Source organism: Camelus dromedarius, chromosome 15 (assembly GCF_036321535.1).
Source record: "Camelus dromedarius isolate mCamDro1 chromosome 15, mCamDro1.pat, whole genome shotgun sequence".
Lineage (NCBI taxonomy): Eukaryota > Metazoa > Chordata > Mammalia > Artiodactyla > Camelidae > Camelus > Camelus dromedarius.
In genome coordinates this window covers 43,972,931-44,000,019 of record NC_087450.1, presented here as the reverse complement: position 1 = coordinate 44,000,019, position 27,089 = coordinate 43,972,931, and the positions used below count along the sequence as shown (strand labels likewise).

The window sequence follows — 27,089 nt, the reverse complement described above, 5'->3', positions numbered from 1 at the left end:
CCTTGGAGGGGCTCTGCTCTGAGTCTGAGTTCTGGCTCCACCTCTTACCCCCGGGGCTGCTGGTGAGGAGTGGAGACAGGACAAGCCGTGTGTTAGCCCCGCTGCTGAACAGAGGTGACTTCGTTGATACCATTATTATTATTATTGCAGAGGCAGTTGTGTTCCATTCTAGAGCAGATTTCAGGCTCCTAAAACTCGGGTTTTGCCAACCAACTCCCAGACAAGGGCCCATGTTGGCCCATGTTGGCCCAGGGGCTGGCATATCCTTGGGAGCACTGGGAGGGCGGAAAGGGCCGGTGCTTCGTGGACAAGGCATCGAGGTGGGTCGTAGAGCACCCGGCCCCAGGCAGGCAGAGTGCAGAGCAATCGGGCTGGGCCCCGCACTGCTCTCCACCATGTCCTGGCGGGATGGGGCCCTGCAGCCTTTCCATCCCCAGGGGCCGGTTCCCAAGACGACTTTGTTTCTGCCCCTGAAGCCTTGGTCTAGCAGGTTTGAGGAAAGGGGATGTAGTGGGAGCAAGTGATGGGGGGACGTCTAGCTGAGCTCTGGAGAGACCTACCTCTGAAGGCCTCCCATTGCCCACAGGGCCACCTCAGAGGCACCAGACTCTGCTCACCAGTGTGGATACTTAGAAGTTGATTATTTTATGTTCAACCTCTTGCAGACTGAAGAATGTATAAAACTCACAGTTTACTAAAGAGTTATGAAGTGAATGTCTGTGTAGCCACCACCATCAGGTGTCAAGAAATAGAAACTCCAGACCCCTACCCCATGGACCCCTTCCTTATTGCAACCCCCCTCCCTGCCAGGGGTAATCATGTCCTCATTTTCCCTGGCTTTTTGATAAGGTTTTCCCATCTATGTCTGCATTTCTAAACACTCCCTTTAATTTTGTCTTCCTTTGAACTTTCTATAAACAGAATCACACTCTACTTGGTCTTCTGTGTTTGGCTTCTGCCACTCAGCGTTACACTGTGGAGTCTTCCGTGGTGTTGAGTAGAGCACTGGTTTGTTCCCTTCCATTCCATTCTATTGTAGAATATTCCACGACATGTAGACACCGTAACTGATGTTCCATTTTCCTTTTGGGTATTGGGATTATTTCCAGATTTTGTCCATACCAACAGATCTGCTGTGAACATCCTCCTACTGCCTTCTTGGGTCACACGCACAAGGTTTTCCCCAGGATAGATACCTAGGAGTGGAACTGCTGGGCGTAGGGTTTGCGTGTCTCTAACTACATTAGATAAAGCAGCCTCTTTCCCAAGTGCTCGTGCTGACTTGCACCCACCAGCCGCGTGTGTTCTGCATCTCAGTAGCACTTGGCAGTGTCTGCAATCTTAATGTTTGCCAACCTTTGCAGACTGGGGAGCGTCTCATTCTGACTTTAATTTTCATTTCTGTGATTATCAGGAGGACAAGCACCTGCCCTCACCTTTCTTCTTCCCCACTTTCCTTCCGTTTTGGTGCCCTCTTTCGCCTGGTCTCTCTCTCTCTCAGCCCCCTCATCCTGCTCAGCTTCCTGACTCCATGTTTCTTTCTGCCCTCCTGCCCCTCTGTCTCTGTCCTCCCATTCTCCTTCCTGGGGGACCAATCACTCATCCATGTTACTTCTCTGTCATTGATCTTTGAGCTGCAGGCCTGGGCTTCAGAGCAGCTGTCTGGAGGACTGAGATTTCCACTTTGTCTCTGCTTTGAAACCTCTGGTTCTTGGCCCAACATGCCCCTCTTTCTGGGCCTTAGATAAAACAAGGACAGAAAAAAGGTGGTCCTCCCACAGAAGCCATCTCAGCTTCCCAGGCAAAACCTGCTGTATGCCCTGGAGAGGCACATGTAAGATTCTAGCTCTTGGTCAAGGAGAGTTGGCTTTTTCCTGGGGCCACTGGGAGGAGGATGGAGCTGGTGTCTGAAGTTTTCTAAGCTTCTTGCAAGGAGACATTTGTCAAGAGCCCTTTCCTGGAATGTGATAGACATTTAGATGCTAGGCATGGTCAAAACAACTTTGCTGAGACTCTGATGGGAAAAGATATTTTATTTCTTCCCAGTCTCTTCTGATTCTCTGGTACCTGTAAGTGTTCACAGACTGCAGCTTGGAGATTGGAGTTCCAGATACTGAGATGGGGGTCTCTGAATAGCCAAACCATGCAGAAAGCATTCTGGGGACAGTGGACCGAGTCACTTCTGGTTCAAGACTCTAGGACCATGCTCAAGCTCTAGGATAACTCATTCCTGATCGTGGGAATCTCAGGGTGGGTGGCAAATCTTAGCCAATGGCTATGTAATTTCAGGCAAGATTTTCCTCGATGGCACCCAGCCCCACCAAGGACCTTAGTCCTCAGGAAGGCACTGTCATGGCTCTGACCGGGCTCTGCAGTGTTGGGTGACCATTTTGGGGAGGTCTTGGTGGGAGTTTGGAGAAGGAGGCTTTCCTCCTAGCCCTGCTCAGGGCCTTGTCAGCTGATGGCCAGTGTGATGCCTGCAGGGATGTGGGCCCTGGGTAGGCACGGCTCTTGATGGTCAGGATGAATCACTCTTTTACCAGCAGGAGGTTAGCTGAGCTTCATGAGCCCTTGCAGCTTGGAATTTAGTGGCAGGGGAAGAAGATAAAGGCGCATCCTGTCCCCACAGTGTGAAACGTTAAATTACTACTCAGGTTCTGATCTCTAATTTATATTTGCATCAACATGATACACAAGAGTGGGGGCAGGCTCTGAAGATTTGGGATTTTGTAAATTTAGAGATATGTTACAGACCCTTTGTCACTAGGTCCGTCACTTGCCTAAGGTGCCTTTGTGTGAATTAGAAAAAGAAGCCTCTTTCTCAAGACACTATTTTTGTTCATCAGAGAAGGACTATAATAAATGTCCAAATCTGTAGTGTCTACAGTGTGAATGGTGACCCCTTAATGATGACGCCCTTGTGCAGTGCCCAACCTGAACAGTCAAACAGGGCAGCCCTGCTTCTCTCCTACCTTCAATGTTTTTCCTACACAGCTTAAATAAACCTTTCTCTCCTGCATAGGCTTTCCTATGTCTTTGAGACCAATGATTCTCATGTCAGAATTCCTGGGGGGGGGGTAGCGGGGAGCTGTTTCAAATGTCACAGACCTAGACTTCTTCCTACTATGCTCTCTCTTCCCCTCCCTACTCCACCCATTCCCCCCAAACACACACAGCTTTTACAGATTGAAGACCACATTCCTCCACTGTGTCAGGCACAAAAACCGATGAAAAGCACTGCTTTGGGCTCTTGGCTGTGAGATCCACCCTGTCCCAGGGGGTCACTGAGATGCAGGCATGTCCTGCCCAGCCTGCCTCCTGCTCACCCAAGGAAACGTCTAAAGATATTCGGCTCCACCAGGCAGCACCTCCATGTGGCCACCCAGCCTCAGCCAGTCCTCTTAACTTCTTGACTCAAAGACTTTCAAAAAAGACATTTCCCTTTCCTTAAACATCTGAACCCACACAGTAAAATTGTTGTTAAACAAACAATCACATTAATAGCCACTGTTTACTGAGTACTTGCCAGGGGTCAGGCATGTATGAAGAGCTTTTCCTATTTTACTGAATACTCGCAATAACTGTGTAATAGACAGTGTTATTTCCAGAACAGTTGAATGGAGGCTCAAAGAAGTTTAAGAATGTGCTGTGTGCTGGGAGACATTCAGGGGGTGGACTTTAATTCAAGTCTGTTGACTCCTAAGTGTTCACTGTGAGACACTGTGCTCTGCTGCCTCCGAGAGCAGAGCCTCAGCTCTGATGCTTCTACTGGTCACTCTGTGGCCTTGATCCAGTTACCTCACCTCCATGGGCCTCAGTCTTCTTATCTATGACAAGAGGACAATAATATCTGCCTTGCTGCTCGATCTCAAATGTTAAGTAGCATAATATTTGGCACCACCTAGCCCAGGGCCTGGCACCTGGCAGCATGGACTTAAGAAATGTGAGTTTCCTTCATTTGGTTTCTTCTCAATGAGATCATCTGTAAAGATATGCTTTAATTTTGATTTCTTCATTCATTCATGCTACAAGCAATTCTTGAGAGTTATTACTATGTGCCAGGGACTGTGTTTGGTATTTTGTCTGCATTTCTTTAAATTCCCATGGAATACCAGAAATTAACACAACATTGTAAATCGACTATACTTCAATAAACTTAATTAATTAATCAATTCATCCCCACGGCCCTGTTAGCTGACCTGCACCTGATACTGTCTGGAGGACAGAGGGGTTACAGGAATACTGACCTCCCTGCCCCTGGATGGCAAGGGAGCCAGTAGGTGTGGCTCCAGAGCTGGTTAAGGGGCTCAGGAAAGGAGCAGGTACGAGAGGGGTGCCACTTCATCTGTGTACTGCCTCCTGCTGGCCCATGTGCCAGTCACAGGGGGAGCCAGTGTCAGTGGGGAGGGGGATCCTTGGATGCCTCTGACAGAGGGTCTCGTGGGTGTGGGTATCAGTCTCCTGGTTCAGGATGGAGATGGCTCTTGGGACTACCAGCTCCAGGAGTGGCTGAGTCCTTATCTGGAAGTTGAGAGTTGTTGTGGAAATCAGCCCAGCCCCAAGGTAACAAAGATGGAGGCATCTGGCTGGGGTTAGGGTGAGAAAAGAAATAGATTTTTTTTCCCCTGGAATCAGATACACCATATTCCAGAACTTCCTTGCTCTCATGCTTGGCAGTCTTACCTCCTAGTTCATGGACAGTGTCAAAGCCTTCCGGCCCACTTCTCTGGACTCCCCTAGGCTGCCCACCTCCTGCCCCCGTGACCCCCTGCCTGTGCCCTTCTCCCCTGTCCCGTTAGCTCTGGGATCCTGCACCACCAGTCCCCCTGCCTCCTTCCATGTCTTCAGCCTTTCCCTTCTGGCTCTGCTTCCTCCAGCCACGAGAATGCTCCAGTAGGTCCTATCCTTAAACACAGAGAACAAACAAGCACACAACACCACCTTCCCCACCCTCAGCCCTCCCCAGCTGCCACCTACCACCCCCCCACCTCCTCCCCATCCAGCATTTCTAGAGTGATCTGTTCTCACTGTCTCTACCTCATATGCTCCTCAACAGCACCTTCCCGGGGCCTCCGGGTCCCCACATGCAGAAATTGCTGTCACTAACCTGGACGATTCCCCCATGGCCATAGCCAGTGGGCTTTTCTCAGTCCTGACCCCACCCGACCTCTGCCATGTGGACACTTCTGCTCACTCTTTGCTCTCTGTTTTCCTGGTACCCGCTCCCTGGGCTCCCAGACTGCCCCTGCTCTCCCTCTTCTCTCTCGGGGCCAGGTCTTCCCATTGATGACCTCGGCTCCAAGTGGCTTAAGTCATTGGTTACCGGGGGTCTCCTGGGCATGTCTCTGGCCCAGACTTCCCTCTTTGAGTCTCAGACTAGCTGCTTTCTAGATGAATTCACCTGGGGTCCTGGAGGAGCCACACACCAACCTGCCCAAACTAGGACTCATTGTCTCTCCCAGGCAGGCACCTTCTCCTGTGTCACCATCTCAGCAGCTGATGGCACGTTGTCCTGTAGCCTCCACGCCAGAACCCTGGACGCAAGCTGGATTCCCCTCAACTCCCCTGATCTAATCTGTCTCCCAGTCCTGTTGACTTGGCTCCAATTATTTCCCTGACCTGCCCCATCCCCCCGTATGAACCACTTCTGCCCCGAATCAGACTCTTCTCCCCTCTCTCCAGGATAATTTCTACAACCTCCTGCCCCGCCCACCCAAACCCATCCTCCACCTGATGCTGTGGCCTCGTTCATTGCGGTAACACTAACACCACGAGATACTGATTGCTTGCTAGGGGGCAGGCTCAGCACTCGGTGATTTTTCTATTTTATTCAATGCAATATTGAAGTGGAGTAGGCAATATCTCCATTTTTGCATTTAAAGAAACTGCTGCTCAGAGAAGTTTGGTGACATGTCTGTGGTTACACAGCTCACAGGTGTTGGAATTTAGTCTCATTTACCTTTGTATCTTAGAACCTCACAATATGGTTGAATGAGTGAGTGGATCTCAGACTTTCAGTGATAGACTGAACCCAGGAGGTCAGAGTCCAGTAGGTCACCTAAGAACATCCCAAGTTGTCCCTGGGGGTCTGTGGGATGGGCTATCCTGTAGGGGAGGGGAAGGGGGTGTGTATGATGAACAGAGGGGTGGGTGGGTGACTGTTCTCAAGGAGACACCTGGGATACAGGAAGGGTTGTTCTCTTCAGTCTAAACTCTGACCATAACTCGTGGCAAATGTTGGTTAAGTACATATATTTTCTGTGCCTAGTCCAGAGGCTGGGCTCATGTCTCTAAGTCTCAGTCCTAAAATTTTGTCAAAAGCTTCCTTCCCTGGGAAGTCCATCCCAGGTCCCCTTTGAGAGATTTGCATGAAAACAAGGGCAGATGATATCATTCCTCTGCTTGAAATCTTAGAGCTCCCCTTGCCTGCCAGACAAGCCCAGACTTGACAGAGCTCTGCACTTCTCTCTGTACTGGCTCTCGCCCGTCTGCCTAGTCTTGGTCCTCCTGCCAAACCTCAAACTCTCAGGTCCTGTCTGTCCTCCACGCCTTTGTCAGTTTCCTCAGCCTGGAATGCCTTTCCCACTTCCCTGCCCACTAGTTCCTGCTTCCTTCCAGGCCGAGCCAGAATGCAGCTTTTCCATGGAAGTTCTCCAGGTGCCAAGTCAGATGGCACTGCCTTCCTCCCTATGCACCCATCCTTGCTCATGACCAGGATGGACCTCACTCTACCAGTCCCTGCACAGCAGGTGTTTCCTGCACAGCATGGACTCACCCTGAGTACCACTGGGGACCGAGGGCCCTCCTAGTTTGGGCTGCTTACCCTTTAGACACATCTGTCTACTCCTTGGGAGGGGTGCCTGTGTCACCTGGGTCTGTCTTGTAGGAATGGAGGGCAGGCCCCTGGTAACTTTGAAGACAGTGTGGCTGTGCATGGGTGTGCATGTGTGTGGATGTGTGGGGGGTGGGGGGAGGAGGAGGGAGAGTTCAGACCTGATGTTAGTGATTATCTACCAGCAGTGGTACTAAATCACTTTTGTACATGATTTCATTTAATCCTAACAAAAGCCTTTGTTCGGACACTTTCAGATGAAGAAACCAAAGCTCAGAGGAATGAAGTAACCTTCCCAAGTTAATTCAAGAGGGCAAGGGTAGGGTTCCAACCCAGCCGTGTCTGACCTCAAAGCAAAGTTCCAGGTGTCCCAAGGTGGACATTCAGGAGCAGACTGGATGGGGGTGTGAGGTGGGAGGGGTGCCCAGATCTGAGGCCGCTCTTCAGAGAGTATTTCAGTGGGTGACGTATTTTGGGTTCAAACACTAGGTTTGGTAACTCTGCCATCTTTCTCCCCTCCCCTTGACATGGCACTATGGTTTCCAGCAGACACATCAGAGCAGACGAGCTCTCTAAAGTACTGGAACCCATGTCCCAGGATTGGGGGCTGATCCTGTCCCTGGCCTCCCTGCTCTGATCCCTCCTACCCCCTCAGAGTCTGGTCCTCCTGCCTGAGGGCTGTTCTTCTGGGAACCAGGCTCTGCCCAGCTCCCCAGGAAGCACGATGGACCCAGAGTGGGGCACTGGCTCCCTGTGGGCTGTGCAAGGCACAGGGTAGTTGGGATTTTGACCTTGGGGTTGACATTCATTCCTGGGACAGTCCCAGTGTTCCTTTCCCTTCCACTTGAAACCTGAGTCCCTTCTGTCGCCTTTCTTCATTCCTGTGGTGCTGGTCACCATGGACCCTCTTAAGCCATAGCTTTACTGGAAGGAGTGGACAACAGTCAGTTATCTCTGGCTACCCCATTCCCTGAGCAGGGAAACTGAGGAAGAGGGTGGAGGAGCCAACCATCTTGGGTGATCCAGAACATCTGGGGGTGAGGATGGAATCCTGTTAGCCCTTCAGGTCAAGGACCGGCTGTTCCAATAGGGGACAGTCACTCCTTGGTGCCCAGGACAGTGTGGGGTCAAACGGGGGTGCAATGAATTGTGCCTCAGGTGTCAGCACTATGTACTGTCCATGCCAAACCCAAAGCTTTGTCCACATTTGGAATGGGATTTCTGATTATGGTTTTTATAGTTTGGACCTAGATCTTTAAGTTCCCACCAGGTCCCGGGGACATGCCACCCACTGCTGTCACACAAGATACAAGACATGGTTGTTTGTCCTACACGGCTATGGCTACCTCCTCTTGGGCAGGCACTGGGGAGGTCCTGTGTGTAGCCCCTGAGGGCCTGAGGGGTCAAAGGTGTGGACACAGGTGGGAGAGGCCTGAAAGGGACTCTGCCTGTGGCTTGGCTGGGCAAGCTATGGAGTGGATCCAGGTTTCCCTTCTGTACCACTGGTGTCCCTCAGGGCATGGAGTGATGCAGCCAGTGTCTGTCTCCTGACGAAGCTGTGGAGAGTGGGGTGGGGGTGGTCTTGCTCAGAAGGTGCCACTGACCCTCATGCTATCTGTGCTCTCAAGCAGCCCCACATCTTCTCTTTAGCCTCCTGGAGGTGATCCCTTTGGGGAAACTGAGGCAGCAATACCACTTTGACAGCCGACGGTGAGAAACAGGGCTGGGATCTTCTTAGAAAGAGAATCTGAACTATAGCCCAGTGGTTCTCAATCCTGTTTGAACATAAATATCACTCAGGAGTTTAGAAACAGAACAAAACAAAAATCCCCAAACAGATCCCTGTGGCCTGCTCCCTAGAAGACGCTACTTCAGTAAGGGGCCCGGGCTGAGGCCTGGGAATCTGTCATTTTAATCAGTTCCCAGACAATTCTGATCTGCAGCTGAGGCTGAGAATAAGGCCTGTAGCTAAAGATTGTTTTTCCAGGTGTAATTCGCTTAGAAAGTCTACGTTCAGTTCGAAACGGGGAAGCAGGGGTCTGTGGGCCTGCAGCTCTTGCTGCCCCTGAAGCCTGGACTCCAGCGTTGTTTGCTTTAATTCAGCCATGGAAGGTCTGTCCTGCTGAACTTTGCTGGAAGCAGCCGCCTTGCCAGTCTCTTGAGTCTCCTTCCCGGCTTGGTGGGGCAAGGGGTGGAGTGTTGGGACCTGTTGGGTAGACTCTTCCTTCACATTGCTCGGGAGAAGTGTCGTGTCCCTCGGCTATTCCTGGCTGCTCGTAGCTACCAAGTGGCCAAATCCTTATCCCAGTAGTGAGCAGACAGAGCTGCCTTCTCCCTGGCTAAGGTCGTTGTCAGTGTGACCAGGCAAAGGCTGGGCTGGGGCTGGGCTGGGGCTGGGCTGGCTGGGCTGGGCTGGAACCTCTGTTTGGCCAGAAGGGTTGCTAGGAGCTGCTCTGCCTTCTGGGCCTGGGTGGGGACGTGGTGGGCTGGCTTTCAGATAGAAGGCAGGTTTTCTCAGTTCCTGAGTTGGGATTTATTGCTTGGCCAAAGTAAGTTGTTACTGCCTCCTGCCCTGTCCCCAGCTGATTTCTCTCAAGTAGAAACTGGGAGATTTGGGAGATGCGGCCTTTACCTCTGATGTTATCACTGATCAGCTTGGTGGTCCACCTCCCTACCTGTCAGGGTGAAAATGAGTCACTGTTATCTCAGCAGAGAATTTATGAAGTTGTGTGAAGTCACAGAGTCTGTGGTGGGGCCCTGTCACATGGAAAAAGAATGAAGTGAGGGTCAAGGGCAGGAGCTGATGATGACCCCAGAGTTTTAAGGGAGGCTGGGAAGGGGCTTGGAGTGCTCAAGCGGTTGGCTGCAGGACAAGGAAATAGCTGAGAGAGTCTGAGGTCGGCTTGGTCGACAAAGTGAGAATGAAGGCTGGGAACTTCATGCAGACGGAGAGCGGTGCGTTTGAGAGAAAACTAGGGAGCAGTCTCTGGGGAGACCCCACCACACACTGAGTGAGAAGCTGGGTCACAAGCTTGACACTCAACAGGAGTTTCCAGGGCAGCTGGCAGAGTCATGAGGGAAACAAATTTGTGGGGAAACAAAGCGTCAGATAAACGTGATGAACTCCACCTTCCCCAGCACCCTAAGGTGTCCATGCCAAAGCCAAAGCCGTGAGCAAAGCCGGGTTCGCAGGTTTCGCGGACACTCTGGGCGATGAGCTCTACCTGTAGTCACACGGCCTTGGTCCCCGGAGGCTCTGAAGTGCCTGAGAGGGCCCAGATGTTAGACAAGTGTCCTTCAGTCTAGTGGCAGCTCTCCTCACTACAAGAACGCTTTAGCTCCTGCTGGGCTTCCTGCGAAGTGGTTCAAAAAGTGCTCGGTATTTGTACTGACTTCTCTCTGCCTCTCCCCATCACAGGTCCCCGGATGTTACACGTTGGGGCCATCTGGATGCCCAAAGATTGTACTCGCAGCCCAGAAAGTAGCTGCTGCCTCTGGAAAGCCTCCCAGACGCCTTCTCCACCCAGGGCATGGGCACCCGTGATGCTGTCCCCCCTGGTAAGGGCCACCAAGGGAAGTCAGGGGGCTTAGGGTCTTCCTTGGATACTCCCAGGGGCTGCACTCTGCCTGGGAAATGTAGCCAGGCAGCCAGCCTTTTTGCCTGGGCCCAGCGCTCCGTGGGCTGACACTGGATCCCCTGCTCGGCCTCCTGTCAGGGTGGGGAAGGGCTCCCTGGCCTGGTTCTGGTCTCCTTGGCCTGAGCTTTGCCTCCACTGTCTGAGCTGGTGGGCTGACAGAGTAGCTGACTGTAGTGTTCGGTGTGTTCCGTGGTGGAAGGATGAGGATGGGCAGAGGATGCAGGGCTGGGGCCTCAGGGAGGGCTGGGTGTCCCCATTGCCTCAGCTGACAGGGCAGGAGAGTGGGAACAGAGGGGCCGGTTCTGTATCAGGAGACAGGGTTCCAGGCCTGGTGCTGCCCCGGGGAGCCGGCTGTGTGAGCCTCAGTTTCCTCTGGAGAGTGAGGGGATCAGGAGGTCCTGGCCCAGATGGAATGGGTGTCTGTGAGGTGGAGGGCCTCTTGTCCCTGAAGGGACTGGAGCAGTGGCCCAGCAGCCCTTTGGGAGGAAGGTGGAGAACATGGAATGCCAGAGCAATTCAGGAAATGGTCCTTGTGCTTATGGCAGAGCCCCGGGGGCTCTGATATATGACTGTGAAAATACCTGCACAGTTTAGTGCTACACCGGATCCTGCCTGACGTTAGATACTTGTAAGGAAGTGGAAGGTGCTGAAGGCTTAAGAAAAATCTAGAAGTCTAGATTTTTCTGGGCTTTGGTGCCCTGGCCTATTGGGGTTGGGGTGGCAAGCCCCCATCTGAGGGCCAGGCTCCGGTTTGTGGGCCAGGCTGCCTGGGGTAGTCTGTTCCCCAGTCCTGGCCCCAGTGGACTCTAAGGTGCTGCTCTCCCTCTGCTTCTGTCCCCAGCCAAGGTTCTGGCGCCAGTGGCCGTGTACTGTGGGAGTGTCCCCCGAACCAGTGCTGGGCCCCGTGCACTCTTGGGTGGAACCAGCAACTGCAGCCTGAACACTTCTGGAGAAGGTGAGACTGGGGGACTGAGCCTGGTGACCTGGTCACATCAGATGGCCTTCGAGTGCCTGGGGCAGCCTCTCTGGAGATTTTGGGCAGAGAATGAGCGGTTCCACCTGGCAGCTGCTCAGCTCAGGGCCAGAAATTGCAGAGCAGAGTTTGGGCCTGTTCCTGGAGGGAGAAGAGGAGTGTATTCAGAAGCCTGGCTGTGTCCTCAGGATACCAGCAGGTGTTATTTTTCACTGTGGTCCCTGCTGAAAATGCTCTTTGGTTTTAGGTGGGTCCTTTCAATTCTGTGTCCTGGGGGATGGAAGTGTATGGAGGGGGACCCGCAGGAACAGGGACTGGGGCTCTCCTAGGAACCCAGGGAGAGCCCTGTGAGCCCCAGGAAGGCAGGTCCTGCTGTCCCTCGAGTTGGGGCCTGGGGGTGGGGGGTGTCCAGCATCCAGGGCAGTCAGGGCAAGTGGATTCCTCTAGCAGAACAGCTCTTGCTTTTGTCTGCCTCAGCCTCCCTCCAGCCAACGCCAAGCACTCCGCTGGAGAAGCCATCGCAACCCTTGAGTGGAAATGGCAACCTTGGCAGCCTCAAGCTGGATGCTCCCCTGAAGGGCTGGCCAGTCAGGAATGGCCACCCCAGGAACCTTGGGGCTCTGTCTCAAGGCCCCTACCCCCTGGTGCCACTCCCCTTGCTGGAGTCAGAAGCCAACAGTGTGGCCCGGGACACCACCCAGATCAAGGACAAGCTCAAGAAAAGGAGGCTCTCGGAGGGCTTGGCAAGATCTTCCCGAGGTGAGCCCTGCCCGCCTGCCACTCACCCACCCCAAGGTCAGGGACACCAAGCCACCTGCGTTGTGAGGATCAGCAGGTGTACAGCTGACAACTGGGGTCCATTCAGGGCTGTTCAAGGGCACCCACCAAGTGCCCTCTCTCTGCACCCTCTACCTGCTCCCTGGAATGCCATCTCCCACCTGGGCCTCTGCAGTAGCCCCCTACCAACCTCCCCCACCAACCCCCACTCGCCTCCTTGTAGACTTCACAGCAAGAGGGGTTCTTTCTGGACACAAATCTGATCATATTCTTCCTCCCTTCCCACCAGCTATCCTTAAAACCACTGGGTTTTAAGATAAACCCAGTGGTTTTCAGATGGACACAGGACTAGAACCCGATGTCCTCACTCCTAATCCAGTACCGATTTTGTTTCCCTTTCTACCCAACCTGCCTCTGAATTTTAAACTGGTGACTTTGATTGACATTTTCCACCACATTTTACAGGAATGGGAAAGAACACTCAGCACCGTCTGCTGGCACAGTCTAGTGGTGGGGGTGGTGCTGGGGGCAGATCTGCCCTTACCTCCCTCTTCCCCCTCTCCCCAGGACATAAGGCCCCGTTGCCAGCATCTCAATTAATCCCACTCCCCGCACTCCTGAGACTAACTTACTCCCCATCCCTACCCCATTCAGCCTCTCTGGAGCCCGGGGGAGGCCCCAGAGGAGTGCCCCTGAGGACTGCCATCCCCCGGGCCACCTCTCAGAGGCTGCTGAGGTTGCCCAGGCCGATGCCTCCCATCCAGAGCATACCCACCACCCCGGAGGCCAGCGGAGCCAAGGAGAAGAGCCTGGACCCACCCAGGAGCTGTCAGGGTCCCCAGGAGCTAAAACCCGGTGCCCAGGAGGTAAGGTGATTTGACTACCCTGAGTCTTGTCTCTCTGTCCTTTTGTCTTTCTTTCTGTCCTTTACCAACCCCTGTTCCCGAGCCCTGAGCTGCTTTGGAGGTGTCTCGGCCGAGCAGCATTCAGCGGGGCCGGGAGCCCTCATCTCGCCCCACCCCGCCACAGCATCAAGCCTCTGTCACTGGCCTGGGAGCAGCCCCAGAGGTGCTGGGCCTACTTTTCCTGAACAGGGCTGTGTGACCACCTGTCCTACCTTTGGTGGTTCCCAAGCCTCTCTGGTCTGAATGTTCCAGAATTCCTCATGCTTCCAACTCTCCCTGTTTTCAGTAAGGGAGTGTGGCTGAGGGGAAAGAATGCTGGGCTGGGACTCAGGAGATTTGAGCTCTGGTTTCCACTCTGCCCTTCACTGGCTGTGTGACCTTGGGAAGGTCACTCCCCTCTCTGGGCCCCAGTTTGCACTAAAAAGAGGAGATTGGACCAGATGTTTTTTAGGATCCCTTTCAGCTCTGATGTTCTAGGATTTTCTGAAATGAGAAGAACAGAAAAACAAATAATAATAACAGCAAAAGGGGTTGGAGTAGGAATGAGGGGACCACTTCTTGCCTGAAATGGAAAGGAAACAATGAACCAGGGTCCCCAGGGTTGTGTGGCTGGAAAGAGAGACCAGAGGACACTTGCTAGCACTACTGCCCAGGTGGCTCCTGATAGAAGGGACCGCTCTGTGAGAGGGGCCTGGGAGGTGAGCATCCAGGCTGGAATGTTTCATGGACCAGATTCTCCCCTACGTCCACTCCTAGGTGCAGATATCCCAGCAATACCTGCACTGCAACGACGAGAAGATGCACAAGTCTCTGGGGGGCATCGTAACCCCGCCCATCCCAAAGGCTGGGGTGTCCGCCAGGACCTCCTCCTGCACGCCTGGCTCCCTTCCCAGCCTCTTGACTCCAGGCCAGGACGTCCTCACCAGCCTGAGGGCACCCCCTACACGGTAAGCAGCCCTAAGTCTAAACTACCTAGTGATCCTCTCTCCTCTATCCCCCAATATCTGCTTGGACTCCCCATGGTAGGGCCTCCACATCAGGGCAGATCTCTGAGGGCCGGTTGTGTGGAGGGCAGGGTCCCCCACCATGAGCCTCAGACCTGGGGCAGTCACAGCTCTGATCCTTGCCTCCAGCAAGCGGGGTGTATGGGCTTAAATAATGCCTTCGCCTCTACCTCTACCCATGTCCTGATGTGTATGGTTTGCTGCAGTGATGGATAAAATACAAATTATTTTAAAGCTCTATTGAATTTTGGCAGCTCTTTGTGATGATGCATTTTCTTAATCAATGGATACTAAAAAGACAAGCATTATCATGTCTGTGTTTGGTGGGAGAGAAGTAGTCCACAAAACTTTTGGACTTAAGAGGGTGCTTCATACCCCCCAAAAGGTTGGAAACCAGGGTGGAAGAGCTCTGTGTTGGAATAAATCAGGACTTATGGCTTGTAAGTGGGACAGACGGTGCTCTCCACATGGCCAAGAAGTCTCTGTGGTCAGTCCAGATGGATGTTGGAGTGAGTGTGGGCTGGGGTCTCTCTTTGGGGTCTGCTGTACCCATTTCTCTCAAGCTTCTTCCTGCATCTCCCACGCTGCCTCCCCTTCTGTCGGACACATGTCCACATCTTCCCCCATGCCCGATAGAGCGTGGGAACCCGTCTGTGGACCTGTTCCTGGACTTGAGCTCTCGGCTCCATTTTGGTGGGCAGCCTCCTCACAGTGGCCTGCTCCACGGACCTTCGCCTGCTCACCATGGACACTTCCTCCTCCTTTCCTGCTCAGACACCTGCCTCTTCCTTCCCCGAGAGTTCTTGGTGGCTATCATGACTCTCTGGCCCCAAATAAGTGACCTTTCCTCCAATCCCACTGCTCTTGACTTTTTTGTATCATTTGAGCTGTCGATGCTCTTGAATGCTCCTCTTTCCTCACCTTCCTGACTTTAAACCTGCTTCTAGACAGTCTCCCCTGCTCCTTCTTTCATCATTTAAAAAATTTATTCCTGGGCCCTTAACCCCCATCTCCTTTTTATCCCCTGGGATCTCATCTGTGCAGGTGGCTTCCAAAATCACATGGGATGGGTGACTTCCGTATCCCCTGTTCTACTCTGAGGTCTCCCCAGAGTCAAGCACCGTGCTTCCCTCCTCCTGTTGAGCATCCCCAGGGTCCGCTTGGCTGATGCAGATCCAATGTCAGAGGCAGGGAGGGAGGATGTGCCACCATTGGGGCATCACGGACGGAGCACCTCCTGTTTCTCCACACTGCCTCCATCCCACCATCTCCTGATTTCCACCGAGGTGCAGGCATTCTCTTTGATCTTCCAGTTTCAGCATCATCTTCAACTCTTGCACCGATTGCCTCTGTTCCTAACAGATTGCCACATCCCATCAGGTCTTTCTTAAACAACAAGAGAAAATACAAAAGCTACCACCCCTTTCTTGCCCCTGCCTTTCCTCTCAGTTTGCACTTCCTGGCTCCCACTTGACTACCCCCTATATCTCCTAACCCGTCTCCTTGCAGCCCTGGGCTCCCCATCCTAACATTCTGTCTTCATCCACACTCTGACTGCACCTCTTCCATGCACCTCGCCTTTGTTGACTTCTTGGTGGCAGCATCTTAAAGACGAGTCTCCTTGGTCGGACATTCAGGGTGTCCCAGCCACTTCCTCAGCTGCTCTGCAGGAAACTTCCCACCCTCTAGACCCCGCTATGACAAGCCCTCACCTCCTCCATCCCTGCAGTCCCAACATGAGCCTTTCATCCTTGGCCCACCGATCAGTTCCTGCATTTCTCAAGCCCGGGCCCCACTTCCACCCTCGCTCTAAGGTCTTTCCTGGCCTCCTCGGTGTGGCAGGGAAGGGAAGAGCCTTCTCAGCACGAACCACATGGCATCCAGCCCGTGCACTGCCTGACCACCACCCCCCCGATTTGTTCAACTTTCCTTTCTATTCTTTAACTTGGAGCACTACAGAGCAGGTGCCATGTCTCGAAATCTCTGTGGTTCTTGTGGTGCCAAACTTGGTACCTGCCATGGATTATTCACACGATAAGTATCTGCCCATTTGCTGTCTGGTTGTGACATGGATTTGTCTCCATTGACTGTGAGGCTGGTGAATGGCTGGGAAGGAGCCTCCATTACCCTTTCATCCATCCATCCATCCATCCATCCATGCACCCAATCATCCATTCATACATTCACTTACACACTTGAAAGATGTTAAGTACCAACTCTATGCCAGGCATTGTGCTGGGTGCTATGAAAGCAAAGCCAAACAAAACAGTCCCTATGTTCTAGGAGCTCACAGGAGAGATTTACTAGTAAACCACTGACTCAGAATCCAGGAAGTTAAGTGCCCTTTATCCTGGGGAGCATGGTGGAAAATGATTTCAATCAGGGTGGGAAGACTTATTGGAGGAGGTGAGGCCTGAGCTGAGTTCTAAAGCCTGAGGGAGAGTGTGTGAGATGGAGAAGAGGGAGACAGCTGAAGAAGGAGTGGTGCTAGGAGTTTTCCAGCAGCATGTTTGTGTGTGACACGCGTCGGAGGTGAGGAGGACTGAAGGGCCAGGTACTGAATTGAGCAGTATGCGCTTTATCCCGAAGCAATGAGATGGCTTTTCGGTGTGGAAGTGACGTTGGACCTGATTTAGGAAGGTCACTTTGGCAACAACAAAGTGTCATGCACTGTGCTCACTGAGTCAGGGGCGGCTGCAGGAATGGGGAGAGGGGGCAGCAGGGCAGAGGCAGTGGTCCGTGGTGGTCAGCATGTGGAGGGCCTCAACAGGTGAAGGAGGGTGACTGGCTGGATGTGAGATGAGGGGCTGGGGAGCTGAGGACCGTGCAAGTTACTGGCTTCAACCACTGGATGGATGGGGTGCCCTTCACGGAGACAGGGAATTGGGAGGAGAGGCAGGGGCTGGGGCACTGGTGAGGCCACTCAGGGCTGGGTCCAGCTGGTGCTGCCCAGGCACACTGGTAGGTGCTTAGGTGTCTGGTGCAGGGAGAGGCCTCTTGCTGGAGACAGAGCTTTGTTGTTCCCGCCCCTCTCGTGGGGCCTGGGGAAGGACCCCAGGTGATGGTGGGGATTTGTGGGTTCAGCAGGGGGAGGAGGGGATGGAAAGCAGAGGCTCTGGTGGGTATGGGCGGCCTTGGCCTCTGTCCATTCTGTTGGTGGGTCTCTAGGGAAGGGAAGGAGAGAGGCCTGCAGCTTTATGGAGGCAGAACCACGTGCTCTGAGGCCACATCCTCTGCCCAGAGAAGGAGGAAAAGTAGCCTCCAGCTTGAGGCCGAAGGGGTGAAGCTGTGGGCCAGGAGCGGGATGTGGCCGGGCGTGGGGAAGGAAGCAGCACCAGGGTTTTCGGTGCCCTGTGCTCCCCTCAGGCAGCAGGGGGCAACCACAGGGACATCCCAGCTCCATTTCTGCCCCCTAATCCTGTCAGGGCAGCTGGGCAGTGGTGGGTTCCAACGGCAAAGAGCTGGAGGATGGGCTCCCTAAGTTGGGTGCCCTGGGGTGTCTGCCTACTGTCTCCAAACCATACAAGCCCTCCATGTGGGTCCAGATCCAAGAGGTCGTGCTGGTTCCAGGGAGCAACTCTGGGTCCTGGCTGGTCATTGAAGCTCTGCCCACCCAGTAGAACTCGGGGCCCCCGACCTCCATAGTCCCCTCGGATAGAGGTTCCCTGGATCTGGGCAGGCACCCAAGTGGGCTCTCCTACTTCCTGTCCTGTGACCATCCTGGCCTGGGTCATTCTGCTGTGTGAATCCTCTGAGGCCAGAGCACAGAATGTTGTGTCGCAGTCCTTTCGTTGTGACTTGTTACCCTGTCAGTCCCCCAGGGGGTTCTGATGTCTATGCATTTCCCAACAAGAAGAGAAAATCCACGTTGGATAATGTGTAACTGGTATAACTGGTCTTCACAGGACCGTCAGCTCCAAGAAGGCAGGGACTTCCATCTGTCTTATTGATGCTCTATTCCCAGTGTCCACAACAGTGCTCGGCACATAGTTAGCAGGTCTTCAATAAATATCTGTTGAATGAGTAAATGGTGCTGCCTATTTTAAAAATTACAATAAAAACCAGTGCCGGGAATGCCCCATCTTCTCTTCGTGTGCTGAGTTTCAAACTGAACCTCTGTTACAAAACATGGTAATTTCCCATCAGCAGCAAAGAGGGTCAATCCCTCTAGACCCTGGGGAGCCAAGGGGTGGGGATTACTGAGCTCTCCTGGAGTAGGGACAGTTTGAGGACTTGAACTCAGTCTGCGCTGAGCTGGGAGGAGATTTACCCTCATCTTCTGCAGCCGCTCTCCGGCAGGGGACGTGCCCTCTTTTAGACTAAGCAGTTTCCATGGGAGGCTGGCTTCCTGGGGAATTGCTGGGCTGCGCAGCCGGGAAGTGAGGCTCAGAGCTGAGTCTGGACACTGAGTCTGGCCTGGTCTGGCCTGCCGGTCAGCCTGCCCTTGAATTTGCAGAAGAAGCTCCATCTCCTGCTGCTTTGAATCCCTGGCCAAGAGCCTCTTTACAGGGCCACTCACAGCGCCCTCTGCTGTGTCCCCTCTTTTGGCCGTTGCCCCACTTTGGAGCTACCCTGGGCTCCTCACAGCAGCAGCTCTTGCTTGCCGTTTCTCATGGTGCTTGTTTCTCTCCTATTCTTTTAAGATTGATTCGGGAGAGGAGTGGGCCTCGGGAGAAGACCCCCAAATCTCTAGGTATGTACTCTCCATTCACACAGTCATTTGTTATTTGACGCTTTGGTTCCTGGGCTGAATCATTGAATCAGAATTAGGGTTATTCCTACACTGTTGGTGGGAATGTAGTTTGGTGAAGCCACTATGGAAAACAGTATGGAAATTCCTTAAAAAACTAAAAATAACTACCATATGATCCAGCAGTCCCACTCCTGGGTATACATTTGGAGAAAACTCTAATTCAAAAAGATGCTTACTTGCCAATGTTCACAGCAGCATTATTTACAATAGCCAAGGCATGAAAGCAACCTAAGTGCCCACTGACAGGTGCCCACCGACAGGTGTCCACCAGCAGATGACTGATGAAGAAGATGTGGTGTGTATGTGTGTGTGTGTATGTGTGTATGTATAAAGGAAAGATCTAATTTGGGGGTATGGATAATAAGTATCTGGAATAATCCCCATTTATTGCCTTTTGTCCCTGTTTGAATGACAAGTTATATGGTCACCCTCTTTTGAACATTTTTTCCAGTTTTATGTGAAATTTCAGACTCTTGGGTTTTGTAGGACACACAGTTTACCTTGATGTTCTGTATTTTGTTGTTTGAATGAATAAAATGTAGAGCTCCAAGAAAAACAAAGAATCAGCACTAGAGGAGACCTCTCAGACTCAAGTCTTTCATTTCACACACGGGGAAACAGAAGTCACCCTGGTGCCACGGAGGGGAGCCCCTGCTCTGTGCCAGGTGTGTTGAGGTGCACCAGCGCATGTCACTTCCCAGTGACCCAGCTGAGAGAGAAGGCGCTGTCCATATTTGACCGAGGAAGGGATGCAGTGAGGTTCATGGAGCTGGACCTTACCCCTGGCCTCAGGGCTCGGAAGGCAGCCTTGCCACATTTGCGTGCAGGTCCGCACGGCTCCAAGGCTGGACCTTCTGACACATTGTGCGGCTGCCCCTGCACTGTTTTAAGCAAATAGAGATTTCCTCTCCAGACAGAGTGAGAAATTAAACCTCATCCCCACAGATGCCTTAGTCAGCCAATCCCAGGAGGTTTCAGTGTCAGGGGAAGAGAGCCCTGCGCTGGAAGTGAGGCAGATGGCCAGTGGGACACAAGGCCCAGAGAGGCTCTCCAGCCTGATGCCCTGACTCTGTGGAGAGGATGGAAGGTCAGGTGAGGGGACCTGGGCAGAGTACCCTGAGCCTCGGCCGCAGACTGTGGGGGTTGGAGGCAGCTGCCCTGTGACTGGCGGGAGGGGGTGGCCTCTTGTCCAGCTTCCTGACAGATCACTCTGTAATCAGCGCAGCAGGTGGGTCGGTTGGCCAGGGGTAGGCTGTTACCCAAGAGGCCCCAGGGTCAGGATGCTCAGCTGGGCCGGACAGGCAGACCTGGCACAGAAACCTCTGTGGCGGCTGCACCCCCCCACCTCCCTGGCCAGGCTGTGGCGGGGTGAGCTGGGGCAGTCTGGTGTGACCCACACTGGCACTGAGCACCCCTTACGAGCTAACTCTGAGGGTGCTGGGGTGAGGGCTCAGACAGGACACCCCAGCCTATAACTACTCCCTTGTCTGTCTCATCAGCTTGCTGCTTGAGAACTAGGCCCCAAGGAGGCAGGGGCCAGGCTGCTAAGACAAGACTTCCTAGCGTGTCTCTTGGAGGTATAGGTGAGAAGGGGGGCATACAAAATGGCAGAGTCCTTAAGGGGCTCTCTGAGCCTCCAACTGGCGGCTGGGGACAGTGTTGCCCAATGTGTGCATCACATCTGGCACATACTAGGGGCTCACGTGGTGTTGCCTGAAGCCAAGGGCTTCCCCCAATCTCATGGCATTTCCGCAGTCCTTGCCCCAATCACTTGGTGTCTGGATGCCTGTGCCCTCGGCCCTGCCTTACTTCTGGGTGGATGGAGACTTGGCCCCTCCTTCTCCTTGGCCCTGGATCCTTCTCCCAGGAGGGCTCTTTGGCAGAAGGCATGGGCCGGGCAGAGATCCTGGGTGACCCAGGAGCCCTGCTGGATGCCCAGACTCAACACACTCTTTCCAGCCTCAGGCAGCCCCAGATGGTGGCCCCCATCCCAAAGGACCCCAGATTTGCAAGTTCACCCTAGGACAGTGAATTCCAAACTTTGTGAGCAGGAGAACCTGGTTAATGAACCTGGTTAATGAACCTACCCCCACACTGCCTCTATTATAAGAAATGTATTCTTAAATCCATTAATTGGGAAAATATAGGATGACAAAGAGATACTATGGATTTGATGTCTGGAAATGAATTTGTGTTTTACCAACTGTAAGAGCATCTCAAATTCACTGGGATTCAGCTTTCCCGTCTGTAAAATGAGAGCATTGGTCTAGAGTTAGTTCACTGGTCTCTTTGTACTGTGTCATGGTCTCAGAAAGGTGCATGGTGGTTTATAATGGTCAGTGGGCTCAGTTTACTTTTTGTCTTCCTGAAGTTCACACCTCCCAGGTAAGATAGACTTATATTCTCAGGAAATATCTTAAACCTCTTAGATAACAGATCTGCTTCTGTTTCCTGCCTCTTCTCCTCCCTCCCTCCCCTGTCTTAGAGTAAGGTGTGTGATAATTGTTGGATGGATGGATGGATGGATGGAAGGATGGATGGATGGATGGATGGATGGATGGAAGGATGGATGGATGGATTAAAGAAGGAGGGTGTTGGTCCTAGGGCAGCCTGTTCTATAACTGTGAATGCTGCTCTGTAGAGTAAATTTAACCTGTGTCTTTCTCCATTAGGAAGCTTTGGGCAGAAGAACCAAGGGTGGAGGGCTTAGGCAGTAAAATGTTATACCAGTCACAGAGTCATAGAGCCTCAGGATCAAAGGGATGGCAGCTGCTCCAGGGTTCTGGGTGTCTTCAGCTCCATTCTTGTTCTCGACTCCTCAGAGCCAAAACCTTTGGTCACACCTGTCAGAGACAGGCCTGCTGCCCCTGAGAGGCCTGCCCTGCCTTCATCTCAGTGTGCTCCTACGCTGACAGCCTTCTCCTTCAGCCATGCCAAAGAAGCCCACCCCTTACTAAAAGAAGAAGACCAGAAGGAGAGTAGCACTAAGGTACCTGGAAAGCAAGGGGAGGAGGAAGCTGGGGTCAAAGTGGACCACTGGCTGAATGCACACATGTTTCTGAAATACGTGAGTGTGGGACCAGCTTGAGGGAAGCAAGGAAGAGCCCCAAGGCAGCTGCCCCTAATACTTGAGGCTAGAACCTGTAGATGGGTTTGGGGTGAAGGCTGAAGAAAAGAAGAGAAACAGGGGAGGAGGAAAAGGATGGGGATGAGAAGGACTAGGTGAAGGGAAGAATATAGCAGGGAGCAGAGGGGTGGGGATGAGGGAGGAGGGGAGGCAGAGAGAGGTCACACATGGTTCAGAAGGAAGCAGGATGTGGGGAGAGCACAGAGGGGCTTAGGTGAACCAAGCTGAGTAATTTGAACCAGCACCCAAGATAGCAACCCAGAGGCAGCTGACTCAGAGGCAGATCAGCCAAAGGCTGTGCTTGATGGGCTGACAAATACCTTGCACTTCTGAGGTGACCTTGATCCAGATGATTCACCCCGATCCTAGACTGGATGAACTGAATAAAACTTGGAGAGTGACTTTTATGGGGACCTGTGTTCATTCTTTGCAACAGAGATATGAGTGTAACAAACGTATCTTGAAAGCCTGCTCTGTGCATGTACTCTGTTAGGACCGGGATCCAGTGATGCTGATGAGGACCAGGCTCCACATCAGCCCACCCCAGCGAGGGTGACAGACCATGAGACAAAGGAGACGTAACTCAGGGCCATGAAATGATCTCATCCCCCACCCCACCTTAGCCACTCACTCCCATGATCATACCACAGACCTGGGCTCTGCAGATAACTTCCCCCCACCATCATCTCAACCTCAAGCATCCCATTCACTCAACACCTCCTATTGTTCTAGTTTAATCCATCTGATATCCCAACTCCAGCCCTTGTTCCTTCTGCATCAATAGTGTTCTCCTTGAAATTGGATCATTCCCACTAGCATCTTAGCTTTCTGTTACTTCTCTCATCTTAAGAAAATTAAACCAAACCAAAGCAAAAATAATTCCTTGTCTCTCCCCCCATTCTCTCCTGAGTCCAGGCCAGTGGGGCTTAGTCCTCACAGACCCACTGAAACTGTCCCCGTTGAGGCACCAATGGCCATGACCTTCCCACATGCAGCACATCTCAGTGTTCTTCTGACTCGACTCATCGCCAGCTTTTGTGGCTCATCCTTCTTGAATTCCCCACCAACGGACGGAGATGAGAGATGGCTTCTTTCTTGCTTCTCTGACTGCATCAAAGTTAGCTCCTTTCCCAGCCTTCTTCGCTGGCTCCTCTGTGTCTTCTTGATCTCTACGTGCTGGAGACCCCAGAGCTTGGACCTCCAGCCTCCTGTCTGTTTATACGGACCCCCATGACCTGGTCCAGTCCACGGCATGAAGCACCGCCTCTATGCTGAGCTCTCCCATATTTCCCTCTCCAGCCCAGACCTTCCCAGATCTCTAGTAGCAGTTAAATTATGTGACCATATTTGTACAGGATGGATGCTCAACATCTCCATTAGGTATCTAATTATACTTCAGACTTACTTCATCCAAAACTCCACTGTTGAAATTCATGCCACCAAACCTCCTCTTTCCCCAGAGTCCCCTTTCCATGAATAGCAGTAAAAGTCAACTCCAGCCTTCCAGCAGCTCTGGCCAAAAAGCTTGGGTCCACCCCTGCCTCCTGTCTTTCTCTCTCATCCCACACCTCACATATCAGGCAAAGCCATGGGCTCTACTTTTGAAACATGTCCAGAATCTGGCTGTTCTACCATCCTTATTCCTGTTATCCTGGTCCAAATCCTACCATGTGGGAACTCTTGGTTCGGTTTTGACAATTTTTTGTGAGTCTTAAATTATTTCAAAATGAAAAGTTATAAAAAACAACAATACTTAGAGAATCCCCCTAGCCAGCCAAAGAAAACAAAGGAGTCAGATCATACCACTCTTCTGCTCAAAACTTCCAGTGGCTTGCTGTGTCCTCCAGAGGAAAACCCCAAGGCATGGACCACAGGGTCCAGCCCACTGTGGCTCCTGCGCCCCCCCCCCAAACCCTGCCACCTATGACCTGTGTCCTATCTCTCCTGTGACTCACGGTGCCCCGGCTGTGCCATCCTCAGGGTTCCCAGCCAATGCCCAGCACACTCCAGCCCCAGGGCCTTTGCATTCACCGCTCCCTCTGTTTAGAATACATCTCCCCTAGGAACCTGCAAGCCTGCTCCTCACTGCATTCATGTCTGTGCTTCAATTTCATGGCCTTGGGGAGTCCCTCTGGGCCTCCCTACCTGAAACAGAAGCCTTGTCATCCTGTATCCCTTACTTCCCTTCTGGTGCGTGTTGCCTGTCATTAGAGGCTGATCTGTTTGCTGTCATCTCCCCACTCCACACATCTCTCTGGGAGCAAGGCCTTGGACCTTTTTCTCACTCAGAACAGCGATGGGCACACAGGGGCCCCTCACTCTCCTGGTGATTGAATAACTGAAGCAGGTATAGAAAGTACAATTGGGTCCCCACAGTGATGGAGTCTGCCTTGACCCTGTGCCAGACCCAGGTCACCATCTCCAAGTCTGCCCAGGAGAAGATGCGGCTGAAGCAGATGAAGGAGATGGAGTTGTTCTGGATGGAGAAGGACCCAGAGAAGGAGAGGGAGCTGGCTTCCCAGAGCCTGGGCTCCCGGAGAACCTCAATGAAGGAAGGTATTAGGAGTTGGGATGGATCCCTCAGGCTGGGGAGACCTCTTGGTCAACACCTTGGCTAAAAGGGAGGCTCCCCACACCTCCCTGCCTCTCTGTCCTTAGACGGGACAGGGAGCCATGTCTGATCTCTCATAGCCCAGTGATGGGCCCGTTTCCAAAGGGAGACACTGGGGCTAGCAGGGCAGACAGGACTGGCTCCGTGCTACGACTTTTTCTGCCTCCACAGGCCTCCTTCCCCTCCGGGGCAGCAGGACCCTGTCTGTGCCCACCGGGCTGAGCAGCCCATGCAGAAACAACATGGGCGTCATCCTGAGGAAACGGGCCAACCGGGCCTCCCTGCCCAGCATCCCTGTCAGCAAACAGGAGCCCAGCTTTGCCCGCCACGCTTCAGGTGGGTGGGGCACATGCCCCTCTTGCTGTGCTGTCTCAGGATGCTTTGGGGGATAAAGGTGACCCCTGCTTCTGCCACTGCCCATGTTAGAGTAGGGGGCAGACTGGGTGGCCACCTTGCCAGAGAGAGGAACAGTAAAGTGTCTGTGGGCCAGGCTGGGCTCTCAGGGCATTGTAATGGGAATTGTGGACGGCGTGACAGGTGTGCCCAGCCTGCATGGCGTGTCCTAGAGGACTCGCCTGTGCACCAGGACCACGGTGCTGGGAAACAGCCTCCATGGAGGTAGCTGGAAACACTGGGAAATGGAAAAGAGGGTTCCAGGAAGACCTTGCATGTTGCCTCATAATGTCAGGGCTGGACAGGGCTGGTTACAGACTGGGATCCAAGGACCTTAAGGTCCTATGGGACACTCAGGAAGTTGCCAAGGGACAAAGGGGAGGCTCTATCCCCATTCTACTAGAAGAATGTCTATTTGGCCTCACCTTTTTGCATACAGGACATCCATGTGATGTTTCATTTGAATAGATTTTGCAACTAAAGAACATCTGAAAACAACCAACCTGGTTCAGAGTTTCTTTAAGTATAGGATGTGATAGGACATTGATGGTAGATAGAGCATCATCTTCATACTAGAAATAATAGTGTCGTACCTCCCTTTTCCATTTTCTTTCTATCCTTTTGATTCCACCAAGCTGAAAGTCTAATCTGTGTGTCCGCTGCCACAGTGGGAGGAACGCTGGAGCAGAGTGGCCCTGTCTCACCATCCACAATTCCCGTTGCAGGCCCAGAGACACTTTACTGTTCCTCTCTTGGCCAGGTGACCACCCAGACTGCCCCCTACTCACATGGGCAATGGCAGAAGCTTCATGAAAGGATGGAGAATCGGGGGGGAGGAGGAGGAGGAGAAGCTGTAGCACAGGCTCCTGGTGGGGACGAGGTTAGAGCACCACCAAAGTGAGTAGGGGGGTCACTCCTTGACGGACTCGCTGGCCTTGCCTCAGCCACAGAGGAGGCAGGATGGGGGCGGATCGCCAGCTAGGTGGGCTTGGTCACTTGGCACCAAGCAGCGTGACACAGGCCAGTTTGTTTATTAATCAGGTTGGCAATGGTAGGGAACAGTCAGCGAAAGGTAGGGAGTTAGGCGGTCTTCGTGGGTCTCCCGGGAGTGTAGCTCAGGCCCTGGCTTCTCAGCCCTCACAGGTCCCTTCTCCCCGCACAACCCTGGCTCCCGTTAAGGTGGGCTTGGTGCTGTGCTGTGGGCCAGGCCTCGAGTCCTCCTGGTGAATTCTGCCTGCTCCTTTCCTTCTCTGTGAGTGCAGCTCACTCCTTACCTGCGGTGCTTACTTTGGGGTCTCCTGAGTGGGAGGAAGAGGAGGAGGAGACAGATCTTCGGGCTTTCAAGGAGTTGAGGCCTTTCTCAAACCCAGAGTTGGGGCTGGTGGATGCCCTCCAGTGCTTGGACAGCAGCGACTGGTGAGGAAACACTCCCTTTGTGCACTGTGGCAGAGGGAGGGCTGCAGAGTAGCTCCTGCTCCCGGCTGCCTGCCTCCCCTGCTGCCCTAGTGGCCTGGTCCTGAGGAGGGTTCCAGTGAGTGTGTGTGTGTGTGTGTGTGTGTGTGTGTGTGTGTGTGTTTGAGTGAGTCTGGCCTCCTGCATCTGCCCTGGGCCCTCCAACAGCCCGTGCACAGCTCTACGAAGCACCAGAGCCAGCATGGCAAGTGTAACCTGACTCCACAATGCTTCTGTGGGGCCCGAGATAGGCCCTCGCCCTCCATTTCTCTAAATCAAGGTCATTCTGCCCCAGTGTTCCTCCCACTGCGGCAGTGGACACACAAAATCTTGGTTGTGAGCAGAGTGATGTCTTGGGGTCCAGAACATTTGCGGGAAGACCTCCCTGTCCTGTGTCCTCATGTTCAAGTGCCTTCTCTTGATGGTGCCGGCTTTGTTGAGGCATAGACCAGGGTCCTGGGTGTGGGCTTCCATCCTGGGTGAGAGTGAGTCATGTGCCCCATAAAATGGCTTTTACTGGACTGTTAGGGTTTCAGCCTGGATGTTACACCAGGACACCCTGCCACTGAGGCCATCGAATCCCTCCTTGCTGTGGTGGGGGTAGCGGTGGTGGAGTAGGGGCCC

General features: G+C 53.1%; 1 protein-coding gene across 14 annotated transcripts in view; it reads left to right on the top strand.

Annotated features, from left to right (window-relative positions):
- Positions 1 to 27,089, top strand: part of TOGARAM2 (TOG array regulator of axonemal microtubules 2) — a 69,359-nt gene that overhangs the window by 20,696 nt on the left and 21,574 nt on the right. For all 14 annotated transcript variants that reach the window (XM_064494644.1, XM_064494639.1, XM_064494649.1 and 11 more), the window contains 10 exons: positions 10,251 to 10,390; positions 11,312 to 11,425; positions 11,921 to 12,202; positions 12,875 to 13,086; positions 13,882 to 14,072; positions 18,773 to 18,822; positions 21,705 to 21,871; positions 24,415 to 24,565; positions 24,792 to 24,956; positions 26,276 to 26,429. In XM_064494644.1, coding sequence (XP_064350714.1) covers positions 10,363 to 10,390; positions 11,312 to 11,425; positions 11,921 to 12,202; positions 12,875 to 13,086; positions 13,882 to 14,072; positions 18,773 to 18,822; positions 21,705 to 21,871; positions 24,415 to 24,565; positions 24,792 to 24,956; positions 26,276 to 26,429 — 1,514 coding nt within the window. In that variant the 5' untranslated portion in view covers positions 10,251 to 10,362. The remainder of the gene's footprint in view (positions 1 to 10,250; positions 10,391 to 11,311; positions 11,426 to 11,920; positions 12,203 to 12,874; positions 13,087 to 13,881; positions 14,073 to 18,772; positions 18,823 to 21,704; positions 21,872 to 24,414; positions 24,566 to 24,791; positions 24,957 to 26,275; positions 26,430 to 27,089) is intronic.